The 13595-nt window shown below is 50.0% G+C and overlaps 1 protein-coding gene across 10 annotated transcripts in view; it reads right to left on the bottom strand.

Annotated features, from left to right (window-relative positions):
• Nucleotides 1-13595, bottom strand: part of TBL1X (transducin beta like 1 X-linked) — a 227338-nt gene that overhangs the window by 23662 nt on the left and 190081 nt on the right. For 6 of the 10 annotated variants that reach the window (XR_003430506.1, XM_027095550.1, XM_027095546.1 and 3 more), the window contains one exon: nucleotides 3110-3255. Coding sequence is in view for 8 of the 10 variants with exons in the window: in XM_027095550.1 (XP_026951351.1) it covers nucleotides 3110-3255 (146 nt within the window). In the remaining 2 variants the exon portion in view is untranslated. Of the gene's footprint in view, nucleotides 1-117; nucleotides 2864-3109; nucleotides 3256-13595 lie in introns of those variants that run through there. The other 4 variants (XM_027095553.1, XM_027095554.1, XM_027095555.1 and 1 more) reach the window with 4 other exon arrangements.

Here is a 13595-nt window from a genome sequence, read left to right as displayed (position 1 = left end):
CAGGGCAAGGGATCCCAGAGCGCGCAGGCGGGTAGGGGCCGGCAAGAGCGAGCGTCCATGGAGGGCCCGGTGTGCCTGCTGCTGCCAGAGGGCACCCAGCACTCGGTAAATACCAACCTGCATCCGGATACTTCCTGTCATGACAACAGGGCTACCCTGACGCGCTGGTCCTCAACAGGGGGGCGATTTTACCCCCCGGGGGACATGTGGTCAAGTCTGGAGGCATTTCTGGTTGTCACGACTGTGGAGGTGCTCCTGGCGTCTAGCGGATGGAGATCAGGGACGCTACTCCACACCCTCCAGGGCCCAGGATGGCCCCGGAGCAAGGAATGATCTGGCCCCCAAGTGTCAAGAGTGCCGAGGGTGGGAAACCCCGCCCAGGCGCTCTGACAGGTGTGGAACCGCTCCCCTTTGATAGGACAGGCGTCTCTTCGGAGACCGCAGGCCCAAATCAGACATTCCCACACCGCTCACGATATGATTCCTAACGCATCTGTCCGTCTGATGCACTAACACACACACGTCTGCTACCATCTGAAATGACTTCCTGGGATCAGGGCACAGACTAACACGGCCACGATATTCTAACAACAGCATTGTTTAGTTACAATTCCCGTTTTCCGAACTTCCCTGGAGTCTCTGGCTTCCATAGATAATGAAAACATTTCCATACACACTTAGTAACACAGGAGGGAGTTCTTTCCTTAGAAAGCGCTCCAGATATCACTCACACGAAACTCAGAGCCTCTCAGTGTGTCTACGGGACGTGCAAACACGTTTTAGCCTGTTTTCTCATAAATCAGGAAGAACTGAAGGACCTAAGTTTCAGCAACACAGCGTGTGAATGAAACATCACCCCAGCTGACTACAGGTTACTATACAATACTTGAAAATCAGGGAAACAACATAAAATAACAGAGAACATGGGAAAAGGAGCCAGTCACCTCACAGCTGCCCGGGTTCCAGCCACGGAGGGGCCAGTGCTGACCAACTGGTCGGCCGGCTTCTACGTCACCTTCCTTCTTCGTATATTCAAGCCCCAAGTGGATGATGATTTTGCAAAAGGCTGTAACTGCCCAGGGTGACAAAAAACCTTCTAGTTTAAGCTCTAAAAGCACACTGTCTCACTTTTAACTACCCGAAACCTAAGTGACAAATGAGATGACCTTTCGTTCTCCTCTGGACACACTGGACTTTGAATTGCCAAGAGAGAGAAGGTATGGGGGCCTCTCCGCGGATGAAAGACGTGGAAACTGGGGCAGGGGGCCACAGAGGCAGGGGGAAGGGAAATCCAATCTCACTCAGCATCACACAATCTGAGAGCCGGTGGGGCCTCTGGGGTCCTGTAACCCTATCCCCACACTTGTTTGTTTTGTGGAAAGAGAGACGCGACAGGGCCTCAAGTTGCTGGTGGAAGATCCCAGGCACCCAACGTAAGACAAGGAAAGAGGAGACTGCCCGTTGTTAGGCAAGAAAGAGCGCAGGGTAGGCAGACACTCAGGTGTTTTTAAGGATGTGGGGTTTTGGAAAACAGCAGAGGAATACACGTGACAGAACACAAGATACATTCCTTCCGTAGTTTTAAAAGCTGAAGAGAAAGTGGAGTTAAATGCTATGCATAAGACAGGCTTGTGAGGCAGACGCAAGAGGGAAGAGATTATGAGGACATATGTATATGTATAACTGATTCGCTCTGTTATACAGCAGAAACTAACACACCATTGTAAAGCAATTATACTCCAATAAAGATGTTAAGAAAAGAAAAAAAAAAAAGACAGGCTTGTAAGGGTGAGAGCAGTTCAGAAGGAGAGGGGATGGAGGAAACTGAAGGGTTCAGGAAGATCTTGGGCCCGAGGGTGGTGTGACCCGGGAAGGGGACACTTGGTGGTAAAGAGGGGCATGTGGGCAGTGGACGGCGTCAGCTGTGCAGGATGGACCGTGACAGGAGACGGGAAGTTGGGGCAGAGCAGCGTGCCAGACCGAGGTGGGAGAAACGAGGGCAGAAAGAAGGAGAGACGGCGGGAAGTGCGGTGAAAGTAAGAGGGGCTCAGACCGAGATGCAAGGGAGGCCTCGGACATCACAGGAGGCCCTGGGCATCTTCACAGTACGATCCCAAGAGCAAAATAGAACAGGGGAGACGGGCACTGTTTTCAACCAAAAGAGCCCATTTAAAAATTGGTATGAAGTTGGCCCAAGGACTCATCGTGCCCCAATCTATAAAGAGGGAGGGAACACTGAGCCCCAATCTATAAAGAGGGAGGGGACACAAACAAATTGGAGTGACTTAAATTTATAATTATGGATACAACTGCCCCCTTCCCCTGCAGCTCTTCAACGGGTAACAAAACCATCCCTTGGAATCCTCTCGAACACAACAGTCCTCATCTGTCCTCCGTGGTCTCTGGCTGTGCCCTCTGTCGGGTCCACACGAACCACAGATTCTAGGCAAATGTTTCCCAGGATCCCTCTTCGACTGAACTGCTCAAAATATTCCAGGGGGGGAGGGCGTCTTCTGTGCACGTGCAAGGCCCACACCTGTCCTGAAGTACCCCTGACCCTTGAACAACACAGGTCTGAACTGGCAAGGTCCACTATACGTGGATTTTTTTTTTTTTCCCAACACATTTACTACTACGTTTACCATTCGCGGCTGGTAGAATCCGCGGATGTGGCATCTGCGGATACAGGAGGGCCAACTGTGGGACCCGAGCACTACGGGTTTTGGTACCTGCGGCAGGTCGTGGAACCAATCCCCGGTGCATACCCAGGGATGAGCGTATAAAGCAGCTGCGGATCTGCTGCGTGTTTTTCCCATTTGGCAACGTAGTGTGACGTCAGTCCACAGCTGGCGATGTGCGCATGGATATGGAAAACGACACAACCACCTAAAGGGCCTCGGAAGATTGCTCCTTGGGTACAACAGAAGCGCCACCCCCCACTGAAGAAAGTATTTACCGCAAAGAGAGAAGGAACCCTAACCGACCGCGAGAGATGGCGGGGAACCGTGTGCTAAGGTGACGCGTCTTCCCAGCGCGCGCGCGATCCAGGGTGTGCGCGCGCACGATGCAGCGTGCGCGCGGCCTAGGCCCGCCCCGGGGGTGCACGTACCTCGTTGATGCTGATCTCGGCCTCCACATACTGCAGGCCCTTCTGCAGGATGGAGATGAGGGCAGCCGGCGGCACGAGAGTCCCATTGATGTTGGACTGGCTTATGTGGCTCTCGATACCGAACGTGAACGCCGAGTGCGAAAAACCTGCAGCAAGACAGGGAGGCCAGCGTTCCGTGAAGCCTGGACCAAGGGCGGAAGGCACAGCCACTGAGACCTAGAAGGCGGCACCGCTGATGTCAACGCGCTTAACAGCGGAAGGGACGTGGCCGGAGGATGCCCGGCCTGCGATGTGGGGTGTCGCGGGCAGGATCCGGCAGCGAGAGGGAGAGACGCAGAGCAAGGCAGGCCTCTGACTTGCGCGGGACGGGAAACAGCTGTAAAGGTAGAGCCCTTTCCGCGTTTTAAAAGCCAAACAGGCCCGTGTCGGCCCGGGTTCAAGGTTTCTGTTACAGCAGTCAGACCGCGGGGCTCTCGGCCTGGCTTGCAGGGCTCCTCCCAGAAGTTCAGGCTCACGTCTGCCTGCGCCCTCCCTGCGGTGCTCATGGCACATGAATCTCACCACCAACTGCCCGAAGAAAAAGAGGTCGGTCCGGACTCAGTGGTGTGGCCTTGGGTCCTTTTACCGAAACACTGGGCGATCCCCTTGGCTAAGAGGTGCTGGGTTTCCCCCTTCCTCCCCTAGCACCCCTCAGCAAGTGCCTCCGTAGGAAGCCGCTGACAACACTGGGCAAGTGAGAGGGGCTCGCAGGTAAGGTGTGGATGGAGCTGCCTGGAGGCAAACGTCGGGAGCAAAGTCAGGACGGTGACTGCAGGTCGCAAACAATGCCTGTTTCAATAAAGGAGGGCACGGGGCAGGGCAGGGGGAGCTGCGGGGCCATGGGGGACAGGGCTGCGGGTCCGAGGCACAGGCTGCCTTTTGCTCTGTCAGACCCTCACCTGTGTGGGCCCCGGGCAGCCCACCCCCAAGGTGTCTCCGCCACGAGCGCCCTCCCATCACCCCTGGCTCATCCTACGTGCTGGCGGGTGGCTGGCGGGGGTCTCCCCGCCGCTCGAGCCACACTCACATTCATCAACCCCGCGGGCCCCCCGCCCTCCGTCAGAGTCAACATCCTCAGTGCTTCTGCCTTTCGTTACCAAAACACAACCAGCCTCTGCAATGAACAAAACGCTCAGCAGATGGGAAGGTTCCCTCAGGCGAGAAGAGCTCTGTCTGCATCTGCGTCCCTTTCTCTCTCCAATCCCTGTTGCTCAGCCCACCTGCCGCTCATGGCCTCATTATTAAGAATATATAAAACAGACACTTGATACTTATTTCAGGAGTAGCACCGTAGCTGCTATTAACTTGTGTACATTTCTTTATGCACTGTAACCCCCTAAATTAGACTGTACAGAACAGCACCTCAGAGGCTCTCCCCGCACAGAGTCCCTCTGCTCTTACTCTCTGAAGGACATGAACAAACGCCCTTTGCAGTCAGCCTTCCCTTCTCCCTCTAACTTGTTTTCTCTCTCACTGCCCTCCGTTCCCCTACCCACTCCTGCCAGAACAGAACCACCCACCCCTGTGTTAACCAATGACTCTATCCCCCCGAGTCTCTGCCACCCTGTGGACGGTCTTAATCTCTAAGCTTTTATCACTCATTTTCCGGCAAGGGGTAGACTAGAAAAATCTGAGGTCAATGGATGGAGCAGGACTGAGTGGGTTCTTGGCCGGACTCCCCATCGCATGGGCTCATCCCTATATACTCTGGGCCACAATGGCTTCTCTCTCGTAAGAATTCTTCCTAGGTGACAGCCCCGTCCACCTGGCTCCTACCATCTCTTCCATTCGTGTCTCCACCAGCTGATGGGACAGGACACTGGACTGAGAGCCATTTGTTATCCTCCTGGTATCTTCACAAGGTCTAGTGCAGGACTACGCCCGCCGCGGTAGTAATAAAATAACACCCGCCAGCCATTACACGGTATACACTCTCTCAGTCAGGCATTGCTCCAAGGATTTCCTCCTAATTCCGTAACCCTCTGCAGTCATTCCCTCGTTCTCTTTTCTCCCTTTTACGGATCAGGTCCTGAGATCTCCCAAGGGTAACTGACAGACCCCAGTCACTAGCTCCAAACTCAGGCAGTAGGACACCAATCGCAGCCCACCACACAACTCCACCTAGAAACTTCTACAGAGTGTTCCACCAGAGCACAGCTTTGACTGTGACCAGGGCTCCTGACAAATACATCTCAGTGACTGATGGAGCAGCTGTGGGAGAAAAGTCAAGCTTTTGGTGTATGTCTTAGTCCGTTACAGCTGCTATAACTAAACACCACACACTGGGTGGTGTCAGCAGCAGACATTTATTTCTCACAGTTCCGGAGGCTGAAGTCCAAGATCAAGGTACTGGCAAATTCAGTGTCTGGTGAGAACCCACTTCCTGGTCCACAGATGACTGTCTTTTCCCTGTAACCTCACAAGGTGGAAGGAGCAAGAGCGCTCCATGCGGCCTCTTAGAAGGGCACCAATCCCATTCACAAGGGCCCCATCCCCATGACCTAATCACCTCCTAAAGTCTCTGCCTCCAAATATCACACTGGGGATTATGCTTCAGCATATGTATTTGTGTGTCTGTGTGTGTGTGTGTCTGTGTGTGTGTGTGTGTGTGTTCGGAAGGGAAATACAAAATTCAGTCTACAGAAGTATTATTTCATTCATCTGCTCACCCACTCATTTATTCCCTCAAGTAACACAGGGCCATAAAAATGCTACTTTTTTTTGAATTTTATTTTATTGATTTTTTAATACAGCAGGTTCTTATTAGTTATCCATTTTATACATATTAGTGTATCCATGTCAGTCTCAATCTCCTAATTAATCACACCACCACCCCTGCCACTTTCCCCCCTTGAGGTCCACACATTTGTTCTCTACATCTGTGTCTCTATTTCTGCCATGCAAACCGGTTCATCTGTACCATTTTCTAGGTTCCACATATATGTGTTAATAATATAGGATATTTGTTAGCAATGCTACTTAAGTCACATGAAACACAGCAGATTCTGACTACCTTACCACCTTTAATCAACCTGGGCACTTTGTGTCCATTATCTCCATCTTCAGAGCAGCTGTTCAGAGTTGGTGTTTCTGTTTTACACATGAGAAGGACACATGCTGGAGAAATAAGATAACCTGTCCAAGGTCCATACATGTGATGAGAGGCTGAACTAGAATTTCAACTCTAGACTACGTGACTCCAAGGTTCACCTTTTTAACCTTACTTACTCTAAGACCCACGGGCACAGGAACCAAAATTCTTCAATTCTCCAGGTGGATGCCAAGTCCATTCCTAGCTGGACCACCAGCAGCCACAGATACAGTGCAGGCAACTTGAAAAGAACTGGGTGCAAACCCACTTCTGAGCCAAGACTTGAATACGTCCTTGGTTGCTCTCTTTATCTGGGTTGGGTGTATAGTTTGGTTGCATAACTTTCTTATCTCTCCCCGTGATACTGCTCTTCCAAGTAGATTCCATTTCTAGAACATGTTGATGACGATACTCAGTGAAGGACGGCTGAAAGAAGGGGATGGAGCACTGAAGACGAATGTGTGTGTGTGTGTGTGTGAGTCTGAGGCTTCTGCAAAGAGGAGGGCTGAAAGCCATCTGCTAGAAGGAATGTCCCCCCACTAAAGCAAAATGATGACTAAGGAGGATAAAGCTCTATAAGGGAACCATGACCTTGAACACTTGGGTCTGCTATTGGAGATGACAGTAAATCATGACTGGAAGCTAGGTTATCTTCAAACCCTTGCTGTAATGTTCCATGTCACTGCTGAAGAGAGTCCTCCTATCTGTTTAAATTTACATCAGCTGCATTCCTTTGGACAGATCTATGTGTGGCCTCCACATCAATGGCTGCTTTCGGTCCATTTGCTTCTGAGACTTTCTTCTTGATTTCTGGCCAACCAGATGTCATCAAGGCAAGTGGGAGGGCCAGGCAGACAAAGTGTCAGGAGTCCTGGGTTCCGTCCTCGCTCAGCCACACAGGACCTGAGGGTCTGGGCCAGGCCACTTCACTGGGCTGGGCCTCCGTTTCCTCTACTACCACGCGGGGCTAAGGAGTACCTCAAGGAGCTGAAGGGAGAATCAGAGGCAAGAGCAGCAGGAACGCAGAGACTTTTTCTAGTTTAAATTTATTTTTAATTGAAGTCTAGCTGATGTACAATGCTGTGTTAATCTGTGCTGTGCAGCAAAGTGGTTCCATTATACATACACACATTCTTTTTCCTATTCTCTCCCATTATGGTTTATCACAAGATTTTTAAAAAAAATTTTATTGATAGTTGACTTACAATGTTGTGTTAGTTTCTTCTGTACAGCAAAGTGACTCAGTTATGCATGTATATATTCCTTTCCATTGTGATCTGTCACAGAACATTAAATAGAGTTCCCTGTGCTATACCTTGTTGCTTATCCATTCTACATATAATAGTTTGCATCTCCTAATCCCAAATTCCCACTCAATCCCTTCCCCACCCTCCACCTTGGCAACCACAAGTCTGTTCTCTATGTCTGTGAGTCTGTTTCTGTTTTGTAGATGGGTTCATTTGTGTCATATTTTAGATTCCACATAGAAGTGATATCATATGGTATTTGTCTTTCTCTGTCTGACTCACTTCATTTAGTATAATCAACTCTAGGTCCATCCATGTTGCTGCAAATGGCATTACTTCATTCTTTTTTATGGCTGGGTAGTAAGTAATCCATCGTATATATGTACCACATCTTCTTTAGCCCATTCATCTGTCGATGGACATTTACATGGTTTCCACAGATGCTTTTTTTTTTTTTTTTTTTTTTTGCGGTACGCGGGTCTCTCACTGTTGTGGCCTCTCCCGTCGCGGAGCACAGGCTCCGGACGCGCAGGCTCAGCGGCCATGGCTCACGGGCCCAGCCGCTCCGCGGCACGTGGGATCTTCCCGGACCGGGGCACGAACCCGTGTCCCCCACATCAGCAGGCGGACTCTGAACCACTGTGCCACCAGGGAAGCCCCCGCAGATGCTTTTTAATCTAGATAGAAGACCATGAACTAGTGGAAACATCCCTTTTCCATGTTGCCTTGTCCATGCAATGAGGACAACTGATGTCGTTAGGGTACTTCCCGGTTCTGGAATTCATTCACCGTGGAACAGGGGGACGTCCTCAGCCTCTGTCGGGGAGGCCTGCTTGAGCACTTCCTCTTAGGTCACGGTTACTGCCCTGTGCCAAGGTGCCGTGTAATGCGCCACCTTGGAAGACCGGCATCTCCAGGAAGGATGCCCCTGTGTTGGGGGTGGCCAGCCTCCATATGCCACCAGCTGCGCACCACCCCTCCCAACGAGGCTCCAGGTCTAATGAGCATATTCGTTTTCAGTCTGCCAGTGCTATGACTTGTGTGCCTTACGCCTCCTCAGCTGTCCCCCAGCTTTCAGTGCATCCCTTCTTCTCCCCAACAAGACACTGGGAGGAACAGAGAACCGGATGTCAGTGACAGAGGTGGAAATGCTCAGAGCTGCTCAATGGCAGGTGTGGAAGTTGGTAAACAGGGGCAGAATGCAGAGCTGGGTGGCACCTTGATGAAAGATTCCTGGGACGGCTCAGTGTGCGCGTCCTTGCTGTCCACTGCGCGGGCGGCCTGGAGCAGTCACTGAAGCCCGCAGACTTGCCTCCTGCTAAGCAAGAGGTATCCCCGATGAATCTCTCCTCAGGAAGGTTTCTCAGCTGTGGCATGACTGACATTTGGGCCAAACCATTCTTCGTTGGGCCGGGGAGCTGGAAGGGGCTGTCCTGTGCACTGTAGATGTTTAGCAGCATCCGGGGCGCTGTCCTGTGCACTGTAGAGGTTTAGCAGCATCCCTGGTCTCTACAAACCATCCTTCGCTGGGCCGGGGAGCTGGAAGGGGCTGTCCTGTGCACTGTAGATGTTTAGTCCTGTGCACTGTAGATGTTTAGCAGCATCCCTGGGCTCTACACGGTAGATTTTTTTTTTTTGGCTGCACCGTGCTGTATGCAGGATCTTAGTTCCCCAACCAGGGGACGGAACCTGCAGCCACGGAGGTGAAAGTGCCGATTCCTGACCACTGGACCGCCAGGGAAGTCCCTCTACACACTAGATGCTAGTAGCAAGCCTCCTCTCGGCCATGACAACCAAAAAGGTCTACAGATGTTGCCGAACTCACCCTAACCATGGCAGACAACCAATGGCCCAGAGGAAGCACACCCCCCAAAAGGACACAATCCACAGGTCTCGTCTACTCACACTTCTGCTGCGTTTATAAACACCGCAGGTGGACTGCTGCCGTCGAAAAGCGCGTGACAGAATTCAGATAACACACGGTAACGGCGGATAACCAGACGAAGTGAAGATACTTCCGAGGAGAAAAAAGGGTATCATCATGAGAAACTGGGAAAGGTTCAACACAAGCACTACGTTTTTTATAAAGCACAGTAAGACCTTCAAGAGTAACTAATCTGAAAAGATACCTGCACCCCGGTGTTCACTGCAGCACTATTCACAACAGCCAAGGCATGGAAGCAACCTAACTGTCCATCAGTAGATGAATGGATAAAGAAGATGCAGTGTGGACACAATGAGACACACTACTCAGCCATAAAAACTGAAATGATGCCATTGGTAGCAACATGGATGGCCCTAGAGATGATCACACTAAGGAAGTAAATCAGACAGAGACAAATACCATATGATATCACTTGTGTGTGGAATCTAAAAAAACAGTACAAATGAACCTATTTACAAAACAGAAAGAGACTCACAGACAGAGAAGACAAACTTATGGCTACCAAAGGGGAAGATGGGGAGGGCTAAATTAGGAGTATGGGACTAACAGATACACACTACTATACATCACATAGATAACCAACAAGGATTTGCTGTAGAGCACAGGGAACTATAGTCAATATCTTGTAATAAATTATAATGGAATCGAATTTTTAAAAAGAATATAGATATATACATATCTATGTAGATGTATATACATCTCTCTACACATATCAAATCGCTTTGCTGTATACCTGAAACGAACACAATATTGTAAATCAACTATACTTCAATAAAAACAGTAAATTAAAAAAAAAGATCTTGAAGAGTAAAATCCTTCCCATTTAGGGTGAAAGGTGCTACCATCTCATGAGAGAGGAAAACAGCAGGTGAGGGAAGGTGCTTCATCCAACTAGGCAATAAAAACAGATTTAAAACAAACTGAGCACACGCTTTGTTCGATGCAAAGCCACTAAGCCATACCTCTTTCAGAAATGGCTTCCCAAACCATTCGAGTCATGCAGTGAACCATCCTGCCCCATTAACGCTGGCCTGATTCATCAGCAAAACCTGCGAAATGATCACTCACGGCCCTTAGACACACTGCTTATTCGGCAGAGAAAAGCAGACACGGAATACTTAGGCAGCTGTGCCGTTGGTTCTGCATTTTCAGCTGGAACAAATACCAAGGGCACCGATTTGAGGCACTAAAACGCAGAATCTTTATAAAGTACTTAATGGACTTTATACTTGGAATACTGACAGCTGTCCAAGGCCAATGGGCACGATACGAAAATTACTTAGATCAGGGATAGGCAAGCTGAGGCCCACGCTGCCTGTGCCTAGAAATAAAGTTTGACTGGAACACAGCCACGCACATGAGTTGATGTATTGCCTACGGCTCCTTTCACACTATGATGGCAGAGCTGAGTAGCTACAACAGAGCTAGTACGGCCGACAAAGCCAAAGATATTTACCATCTACTCCTTTATAGGAAAAGCGTGCCAACTTGATTACTGTATATATACATATAGATAGACAGATACACACACACACACACACACACACGTAGATATATGTATGTATACATATAGATAGATATACACAGACACACACACGTAGATATATGTATGTATACATATAGATAGACACACACACACACGTAGATATATGCATGTATACATGCATGTGTACACACACACGGACCACACAAAAGCAGATGTCATGGCCTCCCATATGTGCTCGTTCATTTCTTTCTGCTGCGGACTGAATGTCTGTCTCCCCCAAATTCATATGTTGACACCCACCCTCCTAAGGTGATGGTATTAGGTGGCGGGGCCTCGGGAGGCGGTGAGGTCATGAGGGCAGAGTCCTCAGGAATGGGATTGGTCCTTATATCAACACGAGCAGAAACTCTCACAGTTATCTCTGTAGGAGTAAATATAACTTTCTTCCCAGAGCACTTTGCGGGGCTGTCAGGGGGTCCCACCGAACCTGCCGGCACCCAGGACTTCTCAGCCTCCAGATGGCGAGAAACAAGCGTGTGTGTTTATGTGCCACTCAGTCTGCAGTGCTTTGTTACAGCGGCCCAAAGGCACTAAGACTCTCCTCCTGCTCTGTCTGATTGACAGTGGCAACGACGGCAGCAGCCTAGCACCGACATTTACTCCGCGCTTCCTTTGTGTCCGGCAGCAGCATTCAGGCTTTCCAGGTGCTATGTGATGGGACACAGAACTACCACAGTAACCTGGCTGATGCCCCACAAGGAACCTAGGACTTACTCTCCTTCTCAAAAGCAGTGAGGAGCCTGCAGGCCTGGGAATAGCCCTCGAGGCCTCTGATTCCCTGTGTTGTTTTTTTTTTTTTTTTAAATTTTATTTATTTATTTATTTTTGGCTGTGTTGGGTCTTTGTTTCTGTGCGAGGGCTTTCTCTAGTTGTGGTGAGCGGGGGCCACTCTTCATCGCGGTGCGTGGGCCTCTCACTGTCACGGCCTCTCTTGTTGCGGAGCACAGGCTCCAGACGCGCAGGCTCAGTAGTTGTGGCTCACGGGCCTAGTTGCTCCGCGGCATGTGGGATCCTCCCAGACCAGGGCTCGAACCCGTGTCCACTGCACAGGCAGGCAGATTCTCAACCACTGCGCCACCTGTTTTGAGCCTGGCCTTATCTCACTGCTTCTCCAGGCTGCTTTTGCTAGAAGCACACACCTGCCTTCCTGCAGGATGGCTCTGCTTGTACTCTGCTCTCTTGGTCCAGAACAGCGGTTCGTGCTTTTCAAGCGAGGGCCATTCCATCTGCCAGAGGAAGGTGCTGGGCAGCATCTGGAAACATCTTTGCTCATCGCCAGGGGCTGTGTATGTGTGTGCTGTCGGCTAGTAGGTAGAGACCAGGAGGCTGCTAAACACCTACCATGCACAGGACAGCTCTCCAAGCCAAAGAGTGATCCAGCCTCGAAGCCAGTGGGGTCAGGCTGAGCGACCCTGCCGCTCAATTCCCTCTCCCTTACTGCTGAGACCTCCCGGTCCCCAGGCCTGCGGCCGCGCATCCCTGCTCTTTGTCCTCACGCTAGGGGATGGCCGCTCTCTGCTCCCAGCTCCCGCGGCAGCCTCCCCGTTCCTCCATCTTGCCGTGGTGCAGTGCGCAGCACCCTCTTTATCCCCATTTGTCTCCTAGCTCCTGAGAAGGCTGACGACGCTCCCTGAGGGCAGGAAGCCCATCGGGATTCATCTGGTAACACAGAGCGCCTTCCTCAGTACAGCAGCTGGGGCTGCAGATGGACTGGTAGAATGGCTGAGAGACACCGGGGAAGCTGATGTAGACGAAGGGGGGTGAGAAACTGAATAAAACTGAGTCCTCATTGTTTTCAGAATGAAAGACTAGGAAGAAGTACAAGAATGAAGGATTTAGGTGCAACGGCATAACAGAGGGAAAACAGCTTTTATTTTTTTATAACATCTTTATTGGAGTATAATTGCTTTACAACAGTGTGTTAATTTCTGCTGTATAACAAAATGAATCAGCTATACATATACATATGTCCCCGTATCTCCTCCCTCTTGCGTCTCCCTCCCACCCTCCCTATCCCACCCCTCTAGGTGGCCACAAAGCAATGAGCTGATCTCCCTGTGCCATGCGGCTGCTTCCCACTAGCTATCTATTTTACATTTGGTAGTGTATATATGTCCATGCCACTCTCTCACTTCGTCCCAGCTTACCCTTCCCCGGCCCTGTGCCCTCAAGTCCATTCTCTACGTCTGCGTCTTTATTCCTGTCCTGCCCCTGGGTTCTTCAGAACCTTTTTTTTTTCTAGATTCCATATATACGTGTTAGCATACGGTATTTGTCTTTCTCTTTCTGACTTACTTCACTCTGTATGACACTCTCTAGGCCCATCCACCTCACTACAAATAACTCAGTTTCGGGAAAGCAGCTTTTAGATGAAGATGTCATACAAGCAACAGTCTTAAAACACCAAAGAGGGCTCTTGGCCATATGTCTATTCCAGAATTAAAAACCCATCACGTTATTTGACAATAATAATAGTTAATCATAAAAGTAATGATATTAAGTGCTTATTATGTGTATCAGCCCTTTTCATGAATTAGGTTAGCGAGTTGGCAACAACCTATGATTCAGTCTTAATAAATCCCTATTACAGATGGGGAAATTGAGTCACAGAGCAGTTA

The sequence above is a fragment of the Aethalodelphis obliquidens genome, unplaced genomic scaffold, assembly GCF_003676395.1.
Source record: "Aethalodelphis obliquidens isolate GAN/ISIS:26980383/991018 unplaced genomic scaffold, ASM367639v1 scaffold91, whole genome shotgun sequence".
In the NCBI taxonomy this organism is placed as follows: Eukaryota; Metazoa; Chordata; class Mammalia; order Artiodactyla; family Delphinidae; genus Aethalodelphis; species Aethalodelphis obliquidens.
The sequence above is the reverse complement of the archived record's forward strand: the minus strand, read 5'-3'. Positions and strand labels throughout refer to the sequence as shown.